This window comes from Dermacentor silvarum, chromosome 4 (assembly GCF_013339745.2).
Source record: "Dermacentor silvarum isolate Dsil-2018 chromosome 4, BIME_Dsil_1.4, whole genome shotgun sequence".
NCBI lineage: Eukaryota > Metazoa > Arthropoda > Arachnida > Ixodida > Ixodidae > Dermacentor > Dermacentor silvarum.
Genome location: NC_051157.2, coordinates 49,593,553 through 49,621,330, shown reverse-complemented (window position 1 = coordinate 49,621,330; position 27,778 = coordinate 49,593,553). Strand labels below are relative to the sequence as shown.

At 54.9% G+C, this 27,778-nt stretch overlaps 1 protein-coding gene across 2 annotated transcripts in view; it reads left to right on the top strand.

Moving 5' to 3' along the window:
* Positions 1–27,778, top strand: part of LOC119449991 (transcription factor AP-4) — a 64,036-nt gene that overhangs the window by 7,862 nt on the left and 28,396 nt on the right. Inside the window, exons 1-2 of one of the 2 annotated variants that reach the window (XM_037713318.2) lie at positions 3,468–3,671; positions 3,845–4,013. In XM_037713318.2, the coding sequence (XP_037569246.1) occupies positions 3,610–3,671; positions 3,845–4,013 (231 nt within the window). In that variant the 5' untranslated portion in view covers positions 3,468–3,609. Of the gene's footprint in view, positions 1–3,467; positions 3,672–3,844; positions 4,014–27,778 lie in introns of those variants that run through there. The other variant, XM_037713317.2, reaches the window with a different exon arrangement.

Below are 27,778 nucleotides of genomic sequence, written 5' to 3'. Positions count from 1 at the left end.
ACGACGCTGCTACGGTTTTCTCTCCCCGAGTATGCCGAGCGTAGCGGAGAGAAGAGCGTGAGTGACTTTTCATTGCCGTCGGTGCACGGTGTGGTTGCGGTGCTGGTTTGCGTGTAACGTCGTGACGTTCTGCGCACGGCGTGCCTCGCGCATTCTCGACTTGTCATTTTTGGCGTCTCGTGTTCTTTCTCGAGGCGCACTAGGAGGAGGTCGTCGTTCGCGCTTGCGCGCGCGGGGCAGCACGTGAGCGTGGCGACGCGATGGACCCATGCTTTACCGGCGCACTGCGCGCGATGCCGCCTCGGATGATCTTGTCACGGAGCGGCGACGAGACGGACGGAGACGCGAAGCCGCACCGTGCGCGCGCGCGCGCGCTTTTATGTATTCTGCTAATGCACTTTCTTTCTGGTTTTTGTTCTTTGTCTTCGTGCGCGTCGTGCGACGCGTTCTCTGGATTGCTGTGCGCGCGCCGTTGCATCACAGATGTCACTGCGGAAACGCGAATGACCGCACCGAGTGCTGGATTTAACTTTTTTTTCGCTAGAGGGCGGTAATCGGTGTGGACGGTGACGATTGTTCCGTTCACCGTGACAAATCGAGTAGCAGATGTTCGCGCTCCTGCGTGCATGGTGTGTGTGTGTGTGTGTGTGTGTGTGTGTGTGTGTGTGTGTGTGTGTGTGTGTGTGTGTGTGTGTGTGTGTGTGTGTGTGTGTGTGTGTGTGTGTGTGTGTGTGTGTGTGTGTGTGTGTGTGTGTGTGTGTGTGTGTGTGTGTGTGTGTGTGTGTGTTTTGTCGCAGACCAGCGCTTTTTACCTCGCGCAGAAAAGGAACGCGCGAATTCTTTTTTCGGATGACGGCGACTGCGGCGCTAAAATTGACCGCACGTGCCGTCGGCGCTCGCTTTGTTCTTTCGCTTCCGGAAAGTCTTGCAAGCGAGACAAAGGGGTCTTTCTTTTTTCTTTTATGTCAGGTGAAACGTGTGTTATACTACATCTATAACATGACAAAGAAAGATTGTCCACCAGAGGACAGCTTCGCAGCTCAAGAACGCTTCGTCATAGTCCGGGTATCGAACCCGGTACCAATGTCTTTCTGGGGCGGTCGCTCTACCATCTGAGCTGCCCATATCTGGCAATAGCAGATTACGTCGGCAGGCCGAATTATTCGGCAACCGGAAGCGTGGTAACACTGGATATGGCCAACTTGTAGTGGTGCGGATTTGCCGTATACGGCTGTGACGTGTTGTAAACCGTTTGCGTCGGTTTGTGTGTGCTTGCTGTGAAGGCACTCGTTCTTCGATGCCGAAATAAAAAGCTTGTACTTGGAAGCTTAAGTGCTGATCTTTTTCGACGTACCTGTAGCTATGCCTTCGTGCGTTTCCTCGGCTGTGTAATGCCAGTGCGCAGTTTTGTTGTCAGCGCATGCAGCCGACGACGTATACTTGATAACCGACGAAGTGTACTTCAACATCTGCGCGGATCTCTGAATATAATGTCACGTGTACTTGCTGCTGCTGCTGCCTAACCGCAGCGTATTCTCAAAAGGAAGTGGGGGTGAGAGATCCACTAAGTTTAGGCGCGTAGCCAGGTTATAAACGGTTCGCCTTAGCAGCGTCTTAACCGCTGCGTCGGCCGCAAGAAGCGAGCCGTGCGTAGCTAACTGCCGGATATTTGCAGCGAGCTCAAGTCTAGACGCTTACCTCAGCGCGTAGAGATGGGGCTCCGTTCGGCGTTCCGTTGATTCAGCGGTAGTTACGGGTCAGGCTCCGGGAGGGTTGAACCGGAGGGGAAGAGGCGACTCAGCTTCATCTTAGAATGCGTCCAGTAGCAAACATTAGCTCTCCGTGGCCTTGGCCCAGCCGCCATTCGTCGGCGCCTCGCTGCTCGTGTCGTTGAACACACGACCGGCTTCTTGAACGTAGTCGCCGTGCGCTGCCTTGCACGTGGCGCGACACGAAATAGTTCCGCCGAGCAGGGTGCAATTTTTCTCGCGCGTTGATGCAAGCGTCGGCCGTTCTGCCCGCCGCAAACACCGCTAACGCTATTGTGGGCGTGCAAGCGACTGTGAATGGTATCAGCGGCCCGGTTCGTGTGTCTGAAGGCTCTTGCGTTAATCTTGTTGGTTCTCGGAGCGCCACTCTAAATAACCGAATGATTTTTAGCATTGTATTGCTGGGGGCTTTCACGTCACCGCGTACGCGATGTGCGTCCTGCGCATGATCGGTTCGGATTAGCTAGCCTGATCTAGTTCCTGATGCCGTGATCGATTCATTCATTCATTCATTCATTCGGCTCAGCGTTTTCGAAGCAACACTGAGTCTATGAGAGACGGCGTAACGCAGTGCTGCGGATTCATTTTGACCGTTTAGGTTTCTCCACCGTGCACAAACAGCTGTTTACATTAGCGTATTTTTTTTTCTTTTTTTTTTCCCCTCCTTTTTTTTTTTTTTCGCGGTCGGCAATAATACTCGCGTCAGCAGAACACTGCTTCGGTGTGTTGTAATAGTGGCAATCAGTAACGCGGTGCCATAACTCAGAGGAATAAGCGCCCCTCATTCTTTGCGACAGGCGAGAGAAAAGTGATTGTGCGTTGCTTCGAAACTGGATTCCTGAGTGCCACTGGCCGCGCTATTACCGCAGCGCGTTTTTGTTTATGTTAGAATGGTTGGACCGCGGCCGCTCGCAGTGGGTGGCGTTTTGGATTTCGTAGTAGGTTACGAATATGGGTACTTTTGAGATATGCATAACGATACCTGTCGCCAACGTTGGCGTTTTCTTTCTAAGCAGCTACTACCGGGACGTAGCTCGTGCGTTTACTTTCATGCCTCGGCGAACCCCACATTTTTCGATCGGCTGCTTTGACAACAACGCTACAGGCGTCGTCGTGATCGCAGTGCAGAGAAACACCACTTCAGCATTGCGCGATGTGCAGTTGTCCGTGCTAAAACACTGGACCGTTGGTGCAGACATTTTCGCGTTGTCGTGCCCGGTGTTTGCCTCTCGCGGGGACTACTTGTGTTAGTATATAATCCAAGATGTTGATGCGTCGGTGTCCTTTCTAAGCGGAAGATACCGTTTCGTGCCACTTTCGGTGTTGTGCGGTCACTAGAGACGCGGCATGTAGCAGCGCCTATAGCATATTCTGACACAACTGGCAAATCTCTCTCCTTTGTTCTCGCACGACCACTCGCTTTTTACGCCGTCATTCCGAACGCTGGCCCGCGCGCGACCCGTGATTTCGGCTCAAAGCCAAAAAAAAAAAAAAAAAATGCATGCGTTTCTACGCACAGGGTGCCATGGCTCGCGCTCGTGGCTATTGGTTCTGTCCTCCCGCTCGCGCCTCACCCCCCCGTCTCGTCTCCCTGTCACGATGGCTTCTTTTGTTTTGACCACTCGTGCTTGGTGCGAGCTCCGACGTCGCGTGCCCGAGGCGATGCATGCCGGCGGTCAGGTGACACCGTCTTTCTTCGAACGGCCTTTGAAGTGCAGACGCCGTTCTTTTGCGTTTGTTCCGCCTTTTCTTTGACCCACTGCGAAGGTGTTTGAGAAACGTTCTTCTTGGTGGGTAGCGTTTGTCGATAGTGCGTGCGATTGGCGAAGATTCGTTCGAGATGACCGGAAGCCGTCGCCCGAGTCAAGTCCCGAAAAGAGACAACCGCCGTGCGAGCAAAGCGTGAGTCAGCTGTAGACGCCTGTCAGCGGCCATAGAATGTTCGGCGATAGGCCTGACGGTGGCCATTTTTCGTGGCTCTTTTCCGAACGTGAAATCACGTAGGACGGTGTCGTTTGTTGCGTAGTTTTATTGCCTCTGGTGTCTAACGAGCGTGTTTGTTTTCTCGTTCGCAGCCGGCTCAGCAACCGCCCGACGAGTCCCAAAACGCAGATGGAGCAGGAGAAGAGGATCCGGCGCGAGATCGCCAACAGCAACGAGCGCAGACGCATGCAGAGCATCAATGCCGGTTTTCAGTCGCTGCGGACACTTCTGCCACACCACGACGGCGAGAAGCTCTCCAAGGTGAGTCTTCTTTTTTTTTTCTGGCTACTCCGTCATATAAGGGGTTTCGCCTGTTTCTTGCGGCAGCTCCCTGACAGGTGTCGCGAGCACCTGGCTCTACCACCAGGGGGCATCGGACCTCCCCCTCCCTTCCTCCTCTCTTGGCCGTTTCTTCGGTCGCTCGCGCATCCTCGGACGAGACTGCCCGCCTGCTTCGCGCTGCGAGTTACTGGGCGGAGGCGAGGAAACAGCTGCTACTTGTTATGCGAAGACGAATTAGGAGCGTCGGTCTCTTCGTAGCGGGCAGTCGGCCGTGCGAGGTGGAAGGGGTTGCCCTCTCTCCCTTCATCGTTCAATTTCTTCAGTTTATGTCGACGTCGTAGAATTATGTGCAGGACGCCGTTGAGACGCGAGCTGTGGCGAATGCATGCGCGCTGCGTTTGTTTTCTATGCGTTATCATTTTTCGTTTTAGGGCGTTAGCAAAGACCGCAGTGGACCTCGCAAGCAATTGTGGGATAGCTCAGGTGAACTTTGTAGTGCTTTGTTCACAGTAGTCATTTGCAAGCGGGCCACTCTGTATACTATAGATCGCAGCAAACATTTGCTGCGCGAAGTAAGCGTCTCTGCTTTCTCCTGTGAGGCCTCTTCTGCGTTCCGAGTTCATCTCATTCACTTCTGTTCCGTCTCCCTGACGCGACGCTTTGCAAAGGTTCCCCGTGCACGTAACCTCATTAGTGCAAGACGCTGTAGTGGTTTCTCTCCCCCCCCCCCCCCCCTATTCCCCCCCACTCGTCGGAGAAGCGGGACAAGTGCGTAACTCGCGAGTTCCCGCCCGTTGCGCAGGCAATGCCATCGGTAGACGACGACGGACGCATTCTCGCGAGGCGGCACGCGTGACGGGTGGCTCGGATCGATGACGTAATGCGCGCACCGAGACGGACCCCGGGAAAACGAACGCTGACGGCGACCAGACGCGGCGGCGGCGGCGTTTTCGGCGCGGCTTCTCGTCCGCCGCCGGGGCGGATGGATGGAGGAAAGGGGCGGCGGCCCTTCCGATATCCGGCACTTGAAGGAAAAAAGTTTCGCCGCAGCCGCCGGCCGGGCCGGCCGGTCGTTCGCCTCTGCTCCGGGGCCGCCATCTTTGGGTAGCCGGAGGCACCGAAAACGCGCCGTCTACGGAGACAAAGAGCGAGAGGACGAAAGAAGAAGGCGGCGGCCGGAGCGCGGGAATGATAAACAACAAAAACAAAATAAAAAAATATGGTCTCTCCGGATCGACGGGATAGAACGGAGGAGCGGGAGATGAGGGGGTGGGTGGGGGCGGCGGCGGGCGGCCGTCTCGCCGCCGTGCGAGACGGCGTACCACGTGACGTCGTGACGTTGCAGGGACGTCCGGGCTTGCCGCTCCTCGGGCCGGCAGCGGCGGCGGTGGGATGACGCGTGGAAGAGGGTGGAGGGAATGAGGGAGGGGGGGGGGGGAATGGGGCTGGGTTAGTCGCCGGCATCGGTTGCCATGGCAGCCGGAACGCCCAAATACGGGGTGCCGGCCGCGAGCGTGTTGGCGGGGGTCTCGGATCGATGCACCTTTCCCTTCGTAAACTCTCTCCTCCTCTTCCTCGTTGCTTGCATTTATTGCTTCGCTTTCCGAAAGCATCCGCCGTCTCCTCCTGGCCTTGCAGTAGAGCCGGCACTGCCGCCGAGGGGATTCTTTCTTTTCATTTCTTTTTTGCATTCTTGCTGCAGGAAGGGTTGTGCGCGTCTCCCGGTAGTCATCGTCCACGCGTCTTTCAGTGCTCTCTTTAACGCGCTCTAGCATCCCCTCTCTCACTGCTTTCATATTCTTTTTTCGCTTGTCTTGCACTTCGTTATTACGTTATACAGCACCTTACTTTCGCTGGCTGCCCCCTTTCTCTCCCTCCTAGGTGAGGGGATGTTTTGTTTCGTTTGTCCGGTAGCAAGGCCCCCCGTCGGGTGCCGTAAGCGCGCCCCTGCGCCGTCTCGTCGCTCCCCTGTTCGCACTGTGGGACCGGTCCAGCAGCGCAGGTTACGTAAGGGCGCGGCACGTCTGCTAGGTGCGAGACACCGCGGAAGCCCGGGGAATACACGGTGAGGTGGGCGGCGGGTGGTCTTCCGGAGGGGTTTTATTCCGAATGCCGTGGCGTGTCCATGCGGGAACAGAATTTGCGCGTGCCCTGCGAAACTCACAAGTATCAGCTGCCGTTCTGGTGTGTGCCATTATTGTCACACACGTATTTCTGATTTTTTTCATTGGCTTGCACCTTGTGTTCGAGAGCGTGTTGCAGGAAACTACCACGATGTGTGGGCTGTAGCGAAGTCGCTTGGCCGTAATCCCGCAAGATTCGTCTACCACGGAAGGTTGTCTTACGAGCTACCTGCTTTCTTTGCGACGTACTGATAGGTCCTGGGGATTTTATAAGAAATTGCGGCGTGCGAATCGACTTTTGATTAACGTTCAATCTAGTAAGTGTCGGGGGAAGGCACTTCGGGAGTCTACTTCGCGCTGCGCACTCTCATTGGCCTCTGTTGGTACCGGTACTGCTATACTCTCAATAACGAGATAAATAAAGTTGTCTCTCTCTCTCTCTCTCTCTCTCTCTCTCTCCACTCAATAACGGGTCGTGTAAATGGCGCTGAGCTTGCGAAGGCAGCTTGCTGTTACAGTGAGTAATATACTGGCCGTTAATGGTTAGCGCTCCTATATGGGTGGCATACCCCTTCCACGTTATTTGTTAGACGGATGCGTGAGCCTACGTTAACTAAAGTTCGCAAGCGGCCGTCAGCCATTGAGATGACAAGCGTTCACGCTTTCTTATACCTCGTATAGTGATGTGTCTCGAAAACGCGGTCATATTGTTTGGGCCACTTACACCAGAGCGACATAATTTAGTTGGAAGTTTCCTCCTCTTCAATTCAGTTGTCCCCAAACATTCAGCGATCAATATGCTGAATGTTTACCTTTGATGTTGGGGATGGTACGTGGATTTGCCCTATAAGCTTCGACCTTGTGGCTTCAAACGGCTTTGTGACTTCGCTAATTGATCATTTTCAAACACTTGCATTTGAATGCAGCAATTTCCAGTGAATATGCGAGCATATACAAAGGCTTATTGTCTCGCTGTGTTTGGAAAACTACGATTGCTTGGGAATGTATAGGAAGGTAACGCGTTATAAATAACGCCGCAAGAGCGTCTGAAACTACGAGCGTGACTATAGGCAAATACATATACCATATATCATCGCCATTGTATAGCTAGCTAAACGATCGCAGCGCCAGGGGTTGTCTCTATCGTAATTTTTGTTGGAAACTCCGCGGAATAAATAAAGGGTCAGGACTGCGTGTGGGGATGTTTTTCTCGAAGCCAGGCAAGATCGATTCCAGAACCTCGCCGTGCCGACAGAGATGGAGTTTTCCCGAAAAACTGCCTTACAACAAATGCTGAATGCGAAGATGGGCTGCATGCGGCTTTCCAAGAATGCTGCTGCTTCCTCCGAGCCCTGCGTCTTACGACGCTTCAGTCTCTCGATCCACCGCGATTGATTGTTTTTTCCTTGTTTTGTGGGCTTTACTTTTCCGATTGCGGTTGTGCGTTCTCGTGGTGGGTAGCGATTGCGGCACGAATTTGGCGGCAGTAGTTTGCTGCTGGTTCAGTGTAAGAACGGGCTCGTAGTACGAAATGTATTCTACGTATTTTGGCGCGTTTAATTTGCTTTGAACTCTCACGTTTTCTTTCCAAAAGAAAGCATGTGTGTCTGTTCCGCAAACTTACCCTCGCTGTTCCTCGCAGTTGCTAGCGTTTGCACAAGTAACGCGCTTTCCTATGTTTCCTCCTCCTCCTATAACAACGCTTGGTGGGCTTCCGGTGGGTGCTGCTTCATATTCGGGTGAGGACTGCGAAATGAAACGTGGACAGAAGGCAAGGCACGGGAAACGACGGAGACGAACGCAGTTTTTACGAGAAGCTGATATGCATCGACTGGCCCGGCCGACACAGTGTTGTGTGGCTACTTCATAAATTGCGCGTCTCAATAGGAATGTAAATATATCAGCAACGCACGCGTTTGTGCACTCCCATAGCTCGTTCTCTGTAACTTCACTGCGAGGCATATTAAAAGCCTCCGCAACTCACTCAGTTACGCTGACTGCGTGACCGTATGTGTTACACTTTGGCTTTGTAACACGATGATGATGGAGGCGTCGGCCACGCGCGCGAGGAAAGCGCAACTGCGTCGACGGCGCTTGCGGATTTCGTTTCTATCTATCATTTTTACTTTTCTGGCGCTCGGGGACTGCCTTGCGGAGACAGCCGCTGCTGCGGCTTCTGAGCTCGCTCTTGGCGTCCGACGTGCGGGCGCCAGCGCGCACATGTTCGTCGACGCGTCGTCTTCGTCCGTGGCCTGAACCCAGGCTTTCCGCATTGCCGCTGACGTTCAAGGCGAGAGGTGGCCCTCCCTCTCCGCATGCCTAGTGCACGCGGCGTGTTCGCCACCGGCACGCGTGACTGCCAGAGGACGCGCGAGAACTGTTTTTTTTTTTTTTTTTTCGTCTGCTTTTTGCCAGCCCTACGCTATGCGTTCATAGCTGTACTACTTGTGTGATCGAATCGGAGAAAGATGGCGAGAGCAATTTTATGTGGAGGAGGAGGAGGCTGTGTAGCACTTGCGAGTGATGGTAAAGAATTGCTACATTGCCGAACAGCTGTCGGCCTGAAATGGCGCTGTCGCGAGAAGGGATGCTGTAGGCAGATGCGGAAGGGGGCGGCCCCGTGTTCTGGGCGATTTCGTTGCTCTGTGTGTATATATAGAAAGATAATTGAGCGCTTCGTCGCTGCTGTGCTGCGGAATCGAGAGAAAAGAAACTGGTTATCGGCAGGCATCCTAAATTAGCCCACTACGGGACAAATGCCGCCCCTTCTGCTCAAGAGATACCCAAAAATCCCGGTCTATAGTGTCGACGCTGTACCCATCTTCACTGAATTCGCCGGCCGCACGCCAATTGCTCTAACCTCCTGTGTTGCTGCACCGGTCGGTTTTCTCTTTCGCACGCGTCACATCGCTCGCCACACTTACACCTCTCAATTAGAAATACATCTACTCGCGTTTGATCCCTGACTGATACTACTGGCCTTCCTTACATTTTCAGCGTTGCGCTTACCAACTAATGTCACTTCGCTATATGCCCCGGCTTTACGTGCACTTCCTTCGTTGTTAGCATCCCACAGCAGGAGCTAGAAGGAAACAGCCCTGGTTTGTCCTATGTTCCGGTTTTAACTCGTTTATTTCTCACTGTCGTCAGCTCCGGTTACTTCCCTCTGCACAAAGGTTCCGTGCGGTCGGTGAGACCCGCTTCGTGCCAGTCTCAGCACCTTTCTCTTCTGCCTCCCGCGTGCTTCGCAGGTGGCGCGGAGCTTCCGTCACATCTTGCGGAAAACCCGGTTTCGTGGAGTGCTGACTCGTCGTCGCCCCACCAACCGCGGCTCGCGCATAGTGATCCGTTTTTGCACACCCGAGTTCACTTCACGGGTTTCGCTCGGCGCCATTGCCCGATCGGGCGGCATATTTCAAGGCGTGCGCGCGTTAACCGGGTTATTTTCCTCTATCGCGAGCGGCGTGATTGTCGCGTAGGCCAGCACCTGTATCGTTGTGCCTCCCAGTGGCATCGCCAACGTTGGCCCCGGTTCTGCCATAGATGGATAGACTCAAGAGCGTAGCTACCATAGAGGCGACGAAGACACACGGAGGGAAACATATTTTGCTAGAACTATGACGTACTGGCGATCGCTAGAAGTATGACGCGCAGGCGATCCCTCTGACCAGGTCGTGTTGCGCTGTTATATTCTGGAGAGAGAGTGTACGCGTACGGCGATGGTGGCATACGCGTTCGTGAGCTTAGATTTTGCAGACGCACCGTTGTTTGTGGTTACAGTCTCACTTGTGAGTCGTGACCGTAAGTGCGGGGCGAGCTTTGGCGCACCGGTTGGTCACCCCCAAAGGCCAACCTTATTGAGCGTGTTCCCGACATAGTTATAGCATATAGCGTCGCCCGACGTCTTTGCGCCCGCTTTACTTCGTGCGACAGCCACTAGATGCATTTGCATTGGGCCTCTTCTTTACTATCTATCACACTCTGGAATTTCAGCGCCGTAATTCGCGCAGGGTGAAGGGAACGTGCGGGCGCCGCACCGAATACGCGTCGGGAGACACATTCAGTTTGGTTTTGCCGCTTCACTTACGGGCTGCGAATAGCCGCGTGGTAGAGAGCTTTTCATCCCAGAGCTTGCAGCAACGATGTAGAAGCGGGTCACTACAGTTGCATTCCTAGGTTGGATGCCTGAACTGACCTTGAAATTCCTTCTTTCTGTCTCCTCTGAGCGGCGTGCATGGAATCCCGCGCGGCGGTACTTACAAGGTCCCAGAAGGAGAAGCAGAACCTCGCTAATTTCGGCCGCCTCCAGGGCTTTTCTTGCCCATCCTGAACGGGGAAGGCGCTATGCGGCCCTCGTTAGGAACCCCCCCCCCCCCCCCCCCCCCCCCGTCCGCTTGACGACCTAACCTCTTCTGGAATCAGAGGAGGAGGGGCAGCAAACGCGGCACCCCCTTCTTCCCACCCCCTTTTCATCTGCCGTGTTATTTCCTTTGCAGAAAGACCATTTTTCTCGCGAGCTTTGTTCTGTCTCCGCGGCCGAAGTGCGGAAATGAAGGTTTTTCGCGGGATGTCTTTGGTGGTGGCGTCAGTGTTTGAGTTTTCTTTTTTCTTCCCACAGTCCTCCTCTCTCGATCACTGTCTATTCTCCGCTGTCCTCCGGCGTTCCCGGCATTTCAACTTCTGAGTAAGAGCCCCGGCCGCCGCCGGCTCCTTTGACTGAGTTCCTCGTAGTGGGAAAGGAAGGTCGGAGTGGGAAAGAGGAGGAGGAGGGGTGCGGAGGGGGGGGGGGGGTATGCGCGAACTCTGTAGGCACCCGGGGTCCTTTTCCCCGCGGCTCCGAGGGAGAGAGCATTGCGGTGAAGAGAGACTCGAAGGATGAAGACGACGAGGCGGAGGAGCAGAGCAGAAATGTCGGGGGGGGGGGGGGGGGGGGCGAATGCCGGTGCAAACAGTCCGTCTGGCCGGACAAATATAGAGCAGCATTGCAGGGAGGTGCACGGGGGACGGAACGCGCGGTGCTGCTGTAGGACCACGGACCGCTTCTTCGTCCTTCACTGCCACGATGAGGCGTGAAGACGGTCGCCTGTTCCCCTGCATGCCGCCGGCCTGGATGCTGTGTGTTTGTTCCGTTCTCTTCCCGTCCGGCGCGCCACTCCTTTCGGGACTGCGTTGTTTGGCTGCGCGGACAGGCGCTTTCTTTTTTTTTTTTTTTTTCACAGCCTCCACAGCCTCTACAGACCAGTTGCCCCCGCCGCTTGCGAGAAAGAAAGGCGGGGGGGTGATGAGCTGCGGCCTCGTTCGTCCCGTGGCCGCCGCCAAAAGGCCGTCGGCGACGTGCTTGTCGATGCGCGCAATATAGCACTGGACGAGGGCGTTGTTCGGTGGCTTGAGGAGGGGGCGCGTGGGCTGCTGGGAAATGAATGCACCGCTTGTTGATTGGGGGAAAGGAGTCAGCGTTGCGACAGATTGCCTGTTGAGTTGAGGAAAAAAAAAAAACACAGAATGAGAAGCCAGCTGTGAAAACTTGTCTCAGCATGTCGTGCGTGTACAGAGTGATAATTTTCATGTTTTATAGATTTTTTTTAAATAGCCTGGGGCAGGGGCGGATATTATTAGCACGCGAAATGGAAACACGTATTCAACTAATTAACGAAAATTGACTCGTTAACTTCTTAATTACGTCACGGCACGTATTGCAATTTACGAATTGTAACCGGCGAGTTTGCAAGACGTATGTCCACTCGAAATGAATTTGCAGGATGACACCAGTTTCGACATATTATTTCCCAAAGTGTGGGAGGAATACATGTGCCTTCCATTTGCTTTCGTGCTTCAATGCATAAAATAGCGTTTTGTTAAAAAAAGTAAGTGGAACAGCAGTGTTCTTACGGCGATTTTGATGGCGCATACCTCCAGTTGAATATGGGTTTCGATTTCTCGCGCAAGTAATATCTGCCTCTCTGCTTAATCTAGCTCAAGGGCTAGAATTATGTTATCTGCAACAGGCGATTTTTTTTTTTTTTAATTCCGTAAAACTTAAAAGATTATCACTCTGTATAGTGGGTAGCGTAGGCCCTTTGCTGGTCGGTACTCGAAAGCATTCCGTGCGCTCGCTGTTCAGAGCGCGGAATCGAAGGAGTAGGACGACGTGGCTGTCTCTCAGTGACTGTGACAGCTCACGTTACGTCGACGCCTGCGTTCTGGATGAATGTCTTCAGCAGCGGTCCTCCTCCTCGCTCATTCTCACCCTTACTCCCGCCCGCCTCCTAGAATCGACAACGAGTGGGTCTCGTAATGAATGATAGGGTGCACTCGTAACGGTTGCGCCGCTCATTGAGCGAGTTCTTCTCGTTCAGGAGGAGGTGGCGTTGAGGAGAAAACCGCGCGGAGGGAATGGAAACCGGTCCGCTGTGTAGGAGAAGGTGCTCGCTTTCTTACTGCCCCCCCCCCCCCCCCTTTCTTTTCTGTCGCGGCTTCTGAATCGCCCTTGCAATCTGCCGGTGAACGAACACCACCTGGTTCTCTCGCGGGAGCAGGTGGCTCGGCACCTCAGGAACCCCGCACCACCTGTCTTCCAACGTGCAAGCAGTAGTCGCGCTTGGATTGTTGGACGAGCTCGGTAAAGATGGTGAAGCCGGTATGTTGGAAAGTGAGGGAAGGGGGGGGGGGGGGGGGAGGTTGCCGAGAAGGAGGCGCCCTCTCCCCAGCGGCGTTGTAGGCCTGCCTCTCTATTGTGCTTCTCTCCCGACCCCGACTGGGGTCCCTTGTTCCCCAACGCTCGGAGCGCATGTGTTCACGTTCAAATGCGTTCAAAGCTTTCTCCGTCTTCGCCGCATGAACGGCTCTCGAGAGTCCCACGCTACTTTGCATCGGCGGCTGGTGTGCCTTGTTTGTTCGTTGCACCGGCTGGGTTCCTCCTGTTTTCTTGTTTTTTTATCTCTCCGTTTTAGCTCTCTCGACGGTGCCCCGTCAGCTGCGTCGCCAGAATGACGAGTGAAGCGCGGTGCGCCAGGTTTCCCGGGAAAAAGGGAGGAGAGGGAGGAATATGAAAGGAGCGAGCGAAGCAGGCAGTGTGGCGGGCTCAGCTGTGGATGAAGAAGAGGCGGGTTTCCCCCGAAGCAGGCGCTCCCTTTCTGGCTCCTATTCACGGAACGCGAGTCCGGTATGCATGGCGGGCGGTTTCATTGAGGAGCAGCGGCATTGCTGGGGAACGCGGACCTGTCTTTTGCCTCTTCCCTTTCATAGGTGGGGAGCGCGGGGTGGCTACTTAGGCGCCCGTCGGGGCAACGGGCAGTGACGGCACGCGGAAAGCCAGGTGCCCGCCTTTCTTCTCTCTTTCCCTTCGCCCTCGCGTAGTCGGTCAAAAGGCCGTTCTTCCCCGCGACCGTGCTTTCTTTCATCCTGCGACGTCCCGTCCCCAAACCTCCCATTCTTAAAGCTCGTTCCACCGGCTCGTACGACGAGACGGTAGCTGCGCTGACACGGCTTGTTTGGGGGGGGGGGGGGGGGGGGGGGGGGCACGTCGTCTCGGCCGGTCGGTGCGCCAACGTCGCGAACGGCACTGACAGTTCGTTGGTGGCAGTGATGGTGGTGGCGCAGTCGTTCGTAGTGTTTTATTTTGTCCCGTTCCTCAATTTTTTTTTCTCCTCGTGGTAACCCTCTTTCCCCTCCCGATCTCCACTTGCGCTTCTCTCTTTTGTTTTTCTTTCTTTTTTTTTTCGTATTTTGTTCTTGCCCGATTGCATCGGAAGTCGTCACGGAGGACGGGCCTCGCCAGCTGGCGCAACCTGCGAAGCCGTTTCATCCGTTGAGCGCGCCTTTCGAAGAAACCTGAAACCGTCTCTCTTCCTTCGGGTCTCGATGATGAAATGAGGGAGCGCGCGCGTCTGCAGTTGGGGGCAGGAAGAGAGCAGCGAAGTAGAGCTTGCTGCCGTTTTCATTTCGAGCAGCGAGCGTGAGATGAATCGAACGGGGACGTCGACGCTGCCCTTCGCCTCCTATATCGGTGCCTGTAAACGAGGGAGGGGGCCGGTGATCGCTGTTCCAAAAAAAGCATCGTTGTTAGCGTCGATCTCGAGAGCACCGACGACGACGGCATTTCTCGGGGGGCGCGCTTGTTCGATGAAGCATAAACGATTCTCGCCTGTCAGCTATTTATTTCTTTCTTGCCAACTCGCGCGTAAGGCGAGCCGCTTTTTCGGAAGCCCCGTCGTGTCTTTCTATATATATGTTGACCCTAAGACAGGCAGGGTAGAGAAGTAATGTGCCTGCTCACTGTGTTTATTTTATTTATTATTTTTTATTTTATTTTTTTACGGTTACATGAGGCGCTTCTGTCGGTTTAGTTACTTTTTCTTGAAATTCCCGGGGGATTAACTACAGGCAAAATACAGGACGTCCAGCTTGGGTGCTTATTATTAACCAAGGTTGTGATGCGCACTTGTTTCACAGCGCAAGCCGCAAAACTGTGTCCCGAACAACTGTCACACGATTTTTACCGTTACTCAAAATAGAGCAAAACTACGCGTAATCATGTGCCTGCAAGTTAGTCTGCCCATGCACTCTTCGCCAAACCGTTCGTACGCGTTAGTGCACTTTCTCAAAACTCATTCGAAATGAATCATTCGAAATAGCGAAGGCGGGCTCATGTAATGGGTGTACCATATAATGGGTGGTCTGACTTACGGAATGGGTTCTAAAGGAGTGGAGACGCAGTCGAGGATGGCGGAGGATTTAGACGGTGTTGACTACATCAGTAAATTTACAGGCGTAGAATTGGTGTCAGCTGACGCAAGACAGGTGTGATTGGAGGTCGCCTCCTCCGTCCTGCGGTGCACGTAAATATAGGATTGCGATGATGAATATAGTTGCAGGCAGAGCGTTCTGCTATTTCCCACAGAAGGAAAGAGAGCCCAGCGTCCGACCACGTCTGAGGTCATGGAAGCCCTACTTGTGCCTGCGAGTTGGGGGGTCGTGGCGGGCAATTCGTCGCTGCTGCCGCCGCGGCACGACCCATCCATCAGTCTCGCCGGGCCAGGGACCCGACGGCTAGCTCTCTCCGGCGAAGTGAATCAGCGCTGCGGCCCCTATAGTATATAGTAAACCGGAGGCAATAGCAGGGGGAGGAAAGGGGGGTGGCTGCGATGGCAGAGCCACGCGCGCTGTAGCGGCCGGAAGTCATCTGGCTGGATGCGGTCGCTGCAGAGCGCGCGCGCGCGCCTGTGACGCCGGCGGGTTGCGAAAAGGGCCCTCACCGCCCACGCCATCGCATATACACACCCGCCCAATCGACGGAAACGGCGAATAAACGGGGTGACTGCGCGCAAAGGGTTACGGAGGGCCCGGGCCGGGTTCGCGGCCGGAAGTACGACGCCGAGGAGAGAGAGATAAAAAGCAACGGATTAATAATTCCGCCCGACGATGATTACCGCACGCGCCCCCCGTATCTGCCTATATATAGTCTGTTCTCTTCCTTTTGTTTGTATTCTCATCCGCTTCTCACCCCTCTGGCGCGTCGCGCAGTTCATCTGGCCACTTCCTTCGGCTGGTGTCGTCGCGGTCGGTTGTTGCGTTTAGCTCGCATCCGTTTCCCCAGCGCTCATTGATCCGCACTCTCGGCGGGAAGGGCGGCGCCGGCGAGCGAGGGGGAACACGGAGTGCAGCGAGATCGGCCTCGGTGACAAACGATCCGCATGCAAATCCTTCCGGAGGCCATCGTTTTTACGCATACGTCTCCCCGCCACCGCCGCTTGCGGCGTATATGCGAGGAACTGGCGCGCTCCCTTTTTTTTATTTTTTTTTTATTTTTATTTTTTTGGCTTCCGTCGTCTTCGTCGTCACCCCTTGCGTCGCAGCGAGGCGAGAGATGAAAACGCGACGCTAGCGCGGAGAATAACTGTGCGAGTGTTTCGTTGTCGCGAGCGATTTGAGGATCGAGCCGCCGCCGCTATCCGTTCGTTGCTCTCACCATCGGCCTCTCGGCGTGTGGCGCGCGTTTATGGTATCGCACGATCCGGCTTTATACACTAAAACCCTTAGCCGTCACTGGGGGTGGCTCCGAGCAGTCGGTCTCCGCGTACACTTGCGCATGCGGCTTTGCGTTTGGCAATACCGTTTATCGAACGTGAACTTCTTAAATCTGTCGGCGTATTGCGGTTAGGGCGGTTGGGGAAAAGGCGGTGGGCAGCGATTAAAAAGGGGCTTTCGACAGTGCGCTTTGGTTGCAGGGTAGCTTTGTATAACTCCTGCGTAGGCATCAACTCCAAAAAGCGAAGGACGCGTTGAGTGTGAACTATATCTCGTGACGGCGAGGAAATAGCGGGTTTGTTACATTTGAGTCGTGCTTTCGAAGAGTTTCGACGGTTGCCGGGTGCTGCACTGCGGGACTTCATACACCAGGTCCGCAATTGTTTACAAAACTATCGCGTGTAAATTTCGTTCGCCCGTTGTCCGCCGTTCGTTAGCGTTAGTCCCTACCGAGATGATCGTAACGGTGATAACGGGAGAAGAGTACCCCTGCCCCTCTCACGCGCCTTTTATTTATTTTTCCCTTCACGGATTCTTTTTTTTAAACACTTTCCTTAAAAGATGGTGGAGACGTTTACCGACATGTGTCGTTTTTCTCCTCTATCTCTCTGTTAAACGGCTCATTTACTCCTTGGCTTTCGGGCGTTGCCGGCGCTTCTATACCGCGATTGACCCTCAATATAGCTTGCTCTTCGCGCGCCCGTAAAAGAGTCGGAACTACGTAGTGGCGCCGACGCGCTATCAGCAGCTCGGTTCCTCGTGGGCGGCCGGCCACTGGTAGCGCGCGATCGGCGCCTATCCGGCAGCGTCGGCGGCGGCCCGTTTAGTGCGTGGGCGGGCTCCATACGCGACGTGACGCAATTCGGATCAAGGGGGGAAAAAGCGCGGATGGTGGCGAGGGAGATGCGCGATACAAAGTGACACCCCGGGTGCGCGCGCGCGTGGCCGTTGCGCAATAAAGGGGCTTTATTGCGCAACGGGTCTCCGCTGTTTCCACGGCTCCGCCGCCTGACTTTGTCTTTATTCTCTTGCGCCCCGCGTTTCGTTTGACTCTCGTCGTTTCTCTACCCTTTTCTGTTTTACGTTTTTTTTCGTTGCCGTTCCTTTCTGCGCCTCTGGCTTCCTCCTCCGCTGTTCGTTTGTCGAAGAGGCGGTCGCGAAGAGGTTGCGCAAGAGGCGGCCGCGTGTGGTATTTCCTCTGTGATTGTTTCAGCCCCCGCGGGCAGATTGTTCTTTGGGCGAAATGAAAGGCGATGCGCGGCGACTGAGAGAGAGAACGCGGGTGGCTTCGCTCGCCGCCGCTGCTGCTGTCGGCTTTTGAGCGACGCCGCGAGAGAGAGCCTGCATGGGCCGAGCGCGCGCGCTTCTATTTCGATCGAGCGTGAGAACGACGTGCCGCTGGAGCGTTTTGAGCTTTTTTATTGCTTGGTCTTGGGCGGCCGTGAAGAAAGTTCACGTGAAAACGAGACGTGCCCCCCTCCCCCGCCCCCCAATTTTTTTTTTTTTTTCCCCAGTCTTAATTCCTTCGCCGTCGAAACTCTTCGCTTGGTCTGACGGTGCGTGTCTTGATGCTCACTCAACTGGTGGCGACCTTGAAAACGCGCGAAGCGCCCGAGTGCGGCATTTAGTGACAGATTTACAATAAGGACCTTATCACATTTAAGACAGTGCGTGCGAACGTGTTAAAATTACGAGTTCCCGGGAAACGAACACCGAAAGTAGTTTTGCTGTTTTTCGCGCATTTCACCCTCTCTATCTCTCTTGGGACCAAGTATGCGATGGAAACGAGCAGGCACTGGCCGGCCTTCGCAGGCACGTGGGGGTCTTGCGGGGATGGTGCAGGCTGAAAAGACCGTGTGTAAAAGGGAGCGGTTGCTTTATGCCGCGTTTACCAACCGGTGGTCCGCGGGCGAACAATCGGCGTCCCTGTACAGTCCACGTGGCGAGGCGCCGCGACCGATATACATCTCGCTATGTCGAGTGTCCACATCGTAGGACTGTTGCCGATGGCTGACATCTGCTGTCGCCGTGACGGAGAGGGCTATTGAAGCCCACCGCCAGCGACGCAGGTCAGTGGAGCTTATTCGTACGTGTGTTCCGAGGTATCTTTACGCTCAGTCGCATTCAACGACGCGGAGAAAGGGTGGGAGCGTAGGGCATTCAGCAGCTATTGCTCGCCGTATGTCCGGACAGTTCAGTGGATGGAAGTACAGTGGGAAGGGGTGAGGGGGGTCAGTATGCTTTACTGGCCGGTGCGGGCTCCACTGTGCACTCGCGCTCGCGAGCGGAGACGGAAGACGCGCGATCCCGAGAGGAAGCCGTCGCCGCGAAGACGAAAGAACCGGACCGGCGGTGCCGTGTTTGTTGACAGGATGCTGCGACGACGGCACGAGTGTGGCGTGTTTGTCCCGCAAGATTGGAGTGCCAGATCCGAGTGTGCTGGTGCAGCGCGATCTCGTTCCTTCGGCGTGGTGTGCGTGTTCGCGCGCGCGAGACGGGGCAGGTTCTAAAAATGTGACCTGGGCCCGAGATAGTGACGAGTTGATAGCCCGGGTCACCGTTCCTCCTGCCTTGCTTCTCCTCATCGCGACCCCTCCTCGCGATTTAATCGTATTTCCTCGGCACGTGCGGCTGTGCCGGGACGCCGCCGGAGATACCCCGTTGTCGTGTTCGACACGGCGCCGTATAACGACCGCTCGTGTGTGTGTGTGTAGTTGCGCCGGTAGATGCGACGACTCCTGGATTCTGCGCGCTCCTGTGCTCGTCACGCACTAGATGGGCTGCGGCAAAGATAGGAACGGCGCGTGTTTCTTTTCTGGAGAGCGTCTTGGTGTGCAGAGCTATGCCCAAAGTGCATGGTCTGACCAACACTTGCGAGTGTCCTTATATCTCTCGTTCCGAAAAACCGACTGGGAGCAGGTTTACGTGGTAAACTAGATCCCAGTATACCGGCCTCGTTCGCGCCTAAGACGACGTTGTGCTCTCGTTCAAACAACTTGTTGCACAGTGTCCTTCCAACCGGCCCACGTTGGTTCTTACTGCGCTTTAGAGTTTTCTGCGTCCGACACTTGGGTGCTTATTGCACAGGCGCTTATTTTTCTCCTCCTTTTTGCGTTCTTTTTTACGTTGGCGTTACGAGGCTCCCTCAGTTCAGGTGCTTTCCAGATGTGGCCACCAGTGACAGTCCGCATCACACGTTCTAGGGGTATAGCGCAGTCCCTCCGCGGGAGGAAATGTCCCTGCTTCGTTGCCCGCACAAATACAGGAAAAAAAAAAAAAAAACACGTATATGTAGGCGGGAAGGGGTGGAAGATAAATGCAGGTGTCGGAGGATGAGCATCGTTCCAAGTACAGAGTAATTTCTGCTTCCCAAACCACTCCGACTCGCGCGATGTCCATTCGTATCTCAATCCCGTCGCCCGCTGTAGCGCAGGTCTGTTGCCGTCTGCTTCTCGCTTGTTTTCCCCCTGTCGCGTCGTTGGCTCGCGCTCTTTCTATCTCAGCAGTGCGGCGCGGCCAATATATTTATTCGAGCTTTCCGTCGCAACTCACGCACCGGCAGCAGCAGCAGCAGCAGCACCCTTTGCGCAGAAAGCATACCCGTGGGGCATGGACCCGGTTCTCGGGCCGGATCCATAAATGAAAAGCGATATGAGGCGGAGGAAAGGAGAGAATGCGCGCGTCGCTGCAACTGGCCTGGCCTCTTTGCTTTGTCGTTCGCTTCTTTCCTGTAGCGGCTTGCTTGTTTGTGGGCGAGCGCTGTAAGCGACGGAGGAGAAGAGCGCCCAGGAATCGAACTGCCACCGCTCTCCTTCAGACCGCCCCCCACCCCCGTATTTGACAGCCCGCGGCAGCGGGGGTATATAGGACGGCGGACGAAATATCTCGCTCTCACTCGGTTATTCGCCTGCGTTTCGCTGCTACTGGCTTTCTCCAGGGCGCAGCCGCCGCGTGCGGATTTCAGATGAGAGGCGCACGGCTTGAAATTGAATAAGAGAGCTCGCGATCCTCCCCCGAACCCTCCGGGTCTCGACCGGCGTCGAGTTTCTTGCTCGAGAAACGCGGATGGAAAAGGGGAGAGGGGGTGTTGTGTGTGCGTGGCAGGGCTGAGAAGCGCTCCCCGAGACGGAGACGGGCAGACAGATTGGAGAAACTAGCGCGTAATGTTTCCCACGGCTGCCGTAAAGAAGTCCTTTATTCTTCTTTCTTTCTTTCTTTCTTTCGTTCTCTCGGAGCTGACGTCGTCGTCGTTGTTGCCTCCGCGGCTTTTCGAAAGCAGGCCCCGTGTTACATGCGTCGATCCCCCGTCGCTCTTCGTTCTCGCTCGGAATCGGGCGCACACGGTCGCGTTTTTTTTTTTTTTTTTTTTTTTTTTGCGACTCCGACGTGGAGCTTTCTTGCCCCCCAGCTGTCCGCCATTTGTTTTAATTCGTTCCATTGATTTGTTTGGAAGCCGTCTTGCATGCCCGCTGTGTCGTCGCCCTCTCCTGTGCGCGCGACGTCGGAACCAGCTCTTCTGGCCATTCCTTTTCGCCACGTTGTTATACACTGCTGCGCTTTCTTTCTCGCCCGCGCTACCGGGACTTGCAGTTACGTTTAAGGGTTGTAAACAAGCGCGTGAGCTCTCTTATTTGTTCTTCGGCGTTCTGAAGATCGTCTGCGTCCGCGGGCCTACGAAGTTGTTCGTCTGCAGTGGGGACTGTTTTGTTCATGCCGCAGCTTGTCCTCCCACGCGTACGACGACGAATACGCGCGTTTCGCGAATGGTGCATTTTCGCGTGTGGGGATATTCGTTAAGCAGATCCAGGGCTAAAGTATCCGCGCGTTTATGACGAAATTCCAGGTCCTCATAGTTACCACAGACCCCTCCCCCAGCAGCTCTGGCAGAGTATAGACGTGTGCAGGGTTCGCCGGTGGTAAAGGGGAACGTGTTGAATGGGAACCATAGTTCGTTCCGATAGTCTTTGGGCGAGATTACGGGGTTAGAAGTACCTTTGTTCGTGCATGCGCGGGAACAGTTTTGCAAATGGTCAATTTATACGAGAACCATTTATGCCAGAAGCTGGTCACGAGTTTTGCATGTTCTTGCGACGGCTACTGACCCGGGTGGTAACGGAACGCTTTGTAAGTCGTGTGGAGCGCCGTTGAACTGAACCGTCAGTGAGCCGTTTTTAGCAAGCTGTGTTCATATCGTTGTTTGAGGCATATCGTATCGTTGTTTGAGGCATATTGCAGACATTCGGGGCCAAAATTCGATCATGTTTTCACGACACGCCCGTGCTTTTCATTTCTTTTGGAAGCCGAAGGCCTTGCGGTTCACAGTAGTACTTCCATACAGTTTCGGTCGCTGAAATGCAGCGGACCCCGATGTGCGCGCAGAGCAGGGCGGTGGCTTTGCCTCCGCGGTCTGCTGTTTATAAGCACCGCGACTATAGCCATAGCGTGGCGGCCTCCGTGGTATGTTTGGTTTCTCCGGGGTGCCTGCGCGAGTGTTTCTCCTTTGCCGTTCGATCACGCCCCGATCGGAGGCGGAGAGAGCCGGTGGAAATTGTTTCTGCGAATGAGGCACTTGGCCTTTGTTGACTTTTTCTTCTTTTTGTTCTCGTTCGTTATCTTTTGCCTCTTCCAGCGCGCGGGTGTCGTTGGCGCTGGTTCCATTGTTCGCTCTGGCGCTCCGCAGTCTTCTCTTTCGCACACTCCTCCTCGACGCTCGTGGCGACGAGTACAGGGCGGCTTCTGCCGCTCCAAACGCTCAGAGGTTCCGTTTTAATGCGCCGCTTCTGAAATGAGGCCCCCCAAGATTGGTCGTTTTTCGTTGTTTTTTTTTTTTTTTTTTTTTTTTTTCTGCCGTCGGAAAGGGGCTCGCGCGTGCGAAACTGCGACTTCTCTATATCTGTCTCTCTCCTGTTTTGCTTATTAACTTTTTTTTATCCGTCCTCCAAATTTATCCGGGGCTTGTGCTTGCGGCCTGTTCGTCTCACCCTCGTTGGTCGTGGTGGCGGTCCTGGCCTGCTCCTATTGCTATTCGACGCCCTTTCCCATCTTCTCTCGCTGGTGTTCACGTTTTTGTGTTGTTTCCCGGTTGGCTGCTGTCTATTTGCGTGGCCTTCGCTTCGCTTTGTTTTTGTTTTTTTAATTTTTTCGCACGCTCGTTTTTTCCCTTTCTTCGGCATTCTCGCGCGAAATTCGCCTTCGGAGTCGCTATAGTCTTTTAGCGGCGGACGCCGGTGCGAACGCGCTTTCGCTGAAAGCGCCACCCCACGCCGCGCGTGTTTCCCATCGGGACAGGCGAGAGCCGCCTCTGCGAAACACAAAGCGAGGTGCGTCGTCGTCGTCGATGTATGGAAAGGGGCGCCGGTTCTCATCGCAGAAACGGCGTGTGAAATGAAACGGAATACCGATCGCCGAGGGCCTCGAGGACGCGCTGCAGTTGCCTCTGTGTTTGAGTCTCGTTTGCTCTTTTGATTTCGCTTGCCTTCTCCGGTGTGCGTTCTCGTGTGAGGTCGCTCTCTGCGTCTTTTTTTTTTTTTTTTTTTCCACATACGCACATCCGCGCGTCACGGGTTCGCAAAAAGCGCCGATCTTGGCGGCGGCGGCGGCGCCGCCGCCAAAGCTCCTATACGAGCACGCGGTTATATGTCCCGTGCGGATGATTGAGCCATCATCCTCCCGTACACACACACACAGCGCCCGCGCGAAGGCTGGGAAGTCGAAGGCACAAAAAGAAAAGGGGGATAAAAGGAGAGAGAGATGCTTGGCGCGACTTTTGGCGAGGGTCCATTGGAATCTTGACGCTACGGTTGTTCGGTGTAGGTGATGGCCCGTGCGCTGCCAGCGTGATCGTCGTCGATCAGAGATGGAAGGAAAGGGGGGAGGAAGTGTTGTGTTTTGGAAAGAGGAGGGCGGGCCCGCCAGACTGGCGGGCACGGCAGCAGCCGTACGCGGGAAAAGGAGGAAGAGTGAGTCGCGGGAGTTGACCGCCAAATGCCGTCACGGCGCGCACTGCTCTTGCGACGGCGCGCCGCCAGCACTCCTCGCGCTCGCGGCGCGCGCTCTCTCTCACACACACACATCGCAGCGCATTTCCCACGGGACTCTCGAGAAGAGTCATGCGGGACCTGAGCGCAGTTTTAGCTCGATGCGAACGGAACGGCGCTCGGCAATGTGCGGGATCCTGTTTTTCGGCCGCGCCGATCTCCACGGCTCCCTTTTCAATTTAAACGGGTTACGAGGAAAAGCTCTAATGGCGATTGTTGAAAAGACGTTACACGCTTTAGAGGGTCTCGAGAGTAGTTTGTGCAGGGGAAGCCAGCTAGAGCTAGGTGAGAGCAACGCTTCGGGGTGAGGTGGACTGTTGACGGACGCTTCAAAAAGGAAGAATACGCGACCAAGTCAGAAAGTAGAGAGGGAGAGAGGATGCGAGTCTCGCGCACGGTATTCCCGCCACGAGAATTTGTTCGGGCGTGGCGGGCAGGGAAGAAAGCAAGAAATATAACAAGAACGAGAAGACTCGAGAAGCGGAAACGGTTGGTCAACTCTTCTGAAGTCGCGAACTAAAGGCGAAAAAAAAAAAAAAAAAGGAAGAGAATCGCACCGGGCAAAAGCAAATAACCAGGAAAGCCCTGCTGGCCGTCGGTGATGAGGGGGTTGGGGGAGTGGACGTCATGCGTGCTGCACTCTTCCGCCCCGCGCTTGAGGCAGCAGCAGTTCCAGTCAGTTGGCGACGTAAGGGGGCCGATTATTACGCTTTTCCTGCTTGTTTGGGTTGCGTCGGTCTCTCTCAAGGGCCGCCGGCGGCGGCTGCGGCGGCGGTGCGCGTTTGTTTTGGCGCGTTTCCCTCTCTCGCGCCGAGGTCGCGGAAGGACGGCGCTGATGCCTTCTTCCTCCTCCCCCTTCCCCTCCCTTCAGCTCGTGGCGTTCTCCGGCTGTGGTCCACCAGCACGATGCGCGGCGTCAGCGGATGCCTCGTCGTAGCAGTCGAAGCCCATGCCGCTTCGCCCCCCAGAGCTCTCTCTCTCGGGCCCGACCCGATGACCCTGTTCTCCTGGGAGTAGTCGCGAGAGACGTGGCCACCGGCGTCACCACCACCGGCCGATCGCGCACCGTGCAGCCTGACCGCTACCTTCCTCCTCTCCCTCAACTCCCGGGGGCCCCCTCTTTCTCTGTCTCGCATTTTGTTTGGTTCCCGGCGTGCCTGGCCAGCTTATTGTGACCCGCGGGAAAAAGTGACCGCGCGGGATCCACTGTCGGGGCGGAGACGTGGCCGCCACGAATACGAGAAATTAAAAAGTACCGGATACACTTCAATGTGCATGCAATTCAGTATGTGCGAGCGGTATGGGAAACTCGTGTCGGATGTAGTGCCGATTCACGTGGCGCTGACCGCTGCCTACTCGTTCGTGTCGGAGGGCGAGGTTCGGTGAGGCTCGGAAATGTTAGAAAACGACTCTTGATAGTTTAGGTTTCTAATCAAAAATTATTTTGAGTTAAATTGGCCGGCCGCAGTGCTTCGGCAAGTCTACGCGGAGGGCCACGCGAGGGAGCTTCGCGGACTGCGTTGTGGCCCGTCTGTTAAGAGGCCCTTGTGAGCGCATTTTGTAAGTATTCGTTTCCTACGCCCCGTGTGGCCGACCCTGGTGTTAACGGCGCCGCGCGAGCAAATGACGAATGAGTAAAAAGAAATGAAAAAGTGACAAGAATGAAACTGAATCTCCTTTAGTATATGTGAAAGCGACCCCCGGTCTCCCGAGAAAATCCGGTTTGTCAAAGCCGATAGTCTCGCACGGTGAGTTTATATAGCAGACCCCCAACCTGGTCCTGGTATGGCGACCGGTACGGGCGGTACGGGCTCTACAGCGCATGCGCATACGAGTCAGAGCCGCGGCCGGCGGCGCGCGCGTTAGCTGTGGCGCTGTGCCGATTCCGCGCCGCGACTCCGTAATGGCGTGTCCAGTAAGCATCGCCGACCACTTCTTAGTGCCGACTCCATCTTGGAATGAGTGCCTCGTATCTCTGAGGGTATGTCGTTGCAGTGGTATGTCGGCGTGCACGTTTTATGGGCTTCCTCTCTCGCCTTAATCGGCGCTCCCTTTGCTGGCTGCTAAATGGTACGTGCGTGCGTGCGCGCGTTGCGAAGTGAGCACAAGTTTGGAGCTGTGTCGGCGTAACTTCCTCTCAGTGTTGTGTGCGTACAGAAGCAGCTGCGTGAAGCGGTCACTGCTCGCTTCGGAGTGGTGTCGTGTCGTGGTACATGCTGCGTTCTTTGGTGGACACGCTCGCAGAGCGCGTCCTGACGCCGGCGTTATACCGTCTTGCCGGCGCACGAAAGGCACCCCGTCGCTTTTAATGGCTCTCATCAAGAGCGCGAGCTCAGGTATAATCGGCGGAGCTAGAAGGAATCCGCGTTCACCCCGCCGTTGCGCAGCCGCGCCGGGCCCTGCCGTTCACGGTCGGTGCGCATAATAGTAGTAGCGCCTACCTGTTCGGGAACTCGCGCGGGTGTCGCAACCAACGCGCGCCGGATCCATTCCTCTTTCGCGATGCGGAAAAAAGCGCGCTTTGGCGGCGCCGATTGAAGTGGCGTATAGTAGTTATCGATGCGCCGTGAATGAATGTCGAACGAGAGGCGGCGGGGGCGATTTTCTCTCGCCCGACCCCTTTGGCGAAGCTGCGTGCGCTTACAGAGGGCCTCTTCCACCGCCCCCCGTTCCCCTCCTACCTCAATACCACCAGCCGCCACCATTACACTTTTTTCTTTTTCTTTTTCCCCGCTCGGTTACAACGCACCGGAGAGGTGAGCGCGGCCTGTGGCCAAAATGCCTGGCTCTGCTCTCAGGTCGATTGCGGAGCGATACGCAGAGCCACGCGATTGGTCTATCGACGGCGCGTCGTCGTATAATGTATTGGCTTAATTGGCCCGGCGGCAGCAGCGTGAACATTCCGTATCCCGGGGCCGGCGGCGGCCGTGCGATGGGGGTTCGGTTCGCGTGTGGTGTGTTCTGCTCCCGCGGGAAAGGGATCCTATAAATTTCGCTTCGCCAATACGGTGCAGCGTCATTTGAGGCTTCAGGGGGTGTCTCGCACGGGGCTGTTTTCTCACGAGAAAGGGAGTCGAAATTGGCCGGCCGCAGTGCTTCGACTATCATGTTGACCTAGCCGGTAACTATCGCGAATGACCAATTAGCGCAGCATGGCCGCTTGGAAAGCGTGTTCTGTTCTTGTGTTCTAACTTGCAAGCAGGTGTGCGAGTTCGTTCACCGATTAACGCTTGCGTGTTCTTGCTGCCATGAAGATGCACGGTTTTATTATGAGCGTTAACAATGGCGCTGCTCGTTGGTCTAAAATTGCGTGCAGTGCGCTTCGTAAGGCGCGGTGCTAATCTGACGAGCCAACCAACGAGTTACAGAAAGCTCGTTCCGTTCGTTCGCGCCGTCGTGTTGTTGCAGCCCTGCGGAAGCGCGTTTTCGGAGGTGACCGCAATTAAATTTGTACAAAAGTAGAAGAATGAAAATAATCCACTGCAGCTTCAAATGCCGCAGGCGGCGTGCCTCAGTTAGACGTCAGAAGACAAGATTCTAAACTTACGTGGACCGGCTCAGTAAGTTTGGCTCTGCGACCGCTCTCTAAATGTGTGGCGTCGGACGTTCAGTTGGAGCCGTCTTTTTTTTTTTTTTTTTCACAATCCCGCTCTGACCTGCTTTGCTATCTTGCTTGGGCTGCTTAGCGTCTTCGAGTTTCCGCAAAACGCAGCTAGTGGAGATAAAAGAGAGAGAGAGAGACAGAGAACATGTGCGACAGGCGAGCTCGTAACAGGCTAGGCCAGATGTGACGTAAAAAATGTTACCTTGTCCCGTTTCCGTTGTACTTTTTGTTCTTCTTGTATCCCTGATTTCTACGGCTAACCGTTCGAACCACGAACCCTTAGCGCAACTCGCTCCGCTTTCTGTCGTTGTTACCTTCTTATCCCGTTGCCAAAAAAAAAAGAGGTTTGGAATGGAAAGCCACTTTCATTGAAGGTTGGAAAAAATGAAAGGCCCAAATCCACTACTGTAAAAAGAGAATATAGCTGTCCAGCACAGGTTGTGGAACACTCTGGTTGGGAAGGCTGTTCATAATGTTGGGCTATTATTGTCGGGTCGTTGATAGCGCATTCCGTGGCACTGCAGTGACTGCATCATTAATTTCCAGACGTAGTACATACATACATACATACTATACGCACACATACATTTTAAAAAAATAAAGTTTACTACTACTACGGCTTTTCTTTAAAGCTTATGCTCTGGTTTTCGTCGCAAGGAGTCATTCGTTGTTTGAGCAACACCAAAAGAAAATAATGTATACTAATTTTCTCTTGAAGCGAGCGGCTGGCCGCATAGCACATAGCAGATCGCATCTAGCCGTTGCGACGTCGTGTATTGCGAGCCCGCTAGCTGCGGTGGCGTCATCAGAACCGGGCGCTAGCGGCCAGCGTGTGCTTCACAAAGTATTGTATGAGTGAGATGTTAATTCGGGGCAATTATGCGGGATCGAGTTACAAAGTTGTGTGGTGCCACTCAGACTGGTGTCAGTCAATTCTAGTGCCGGTCTGATATT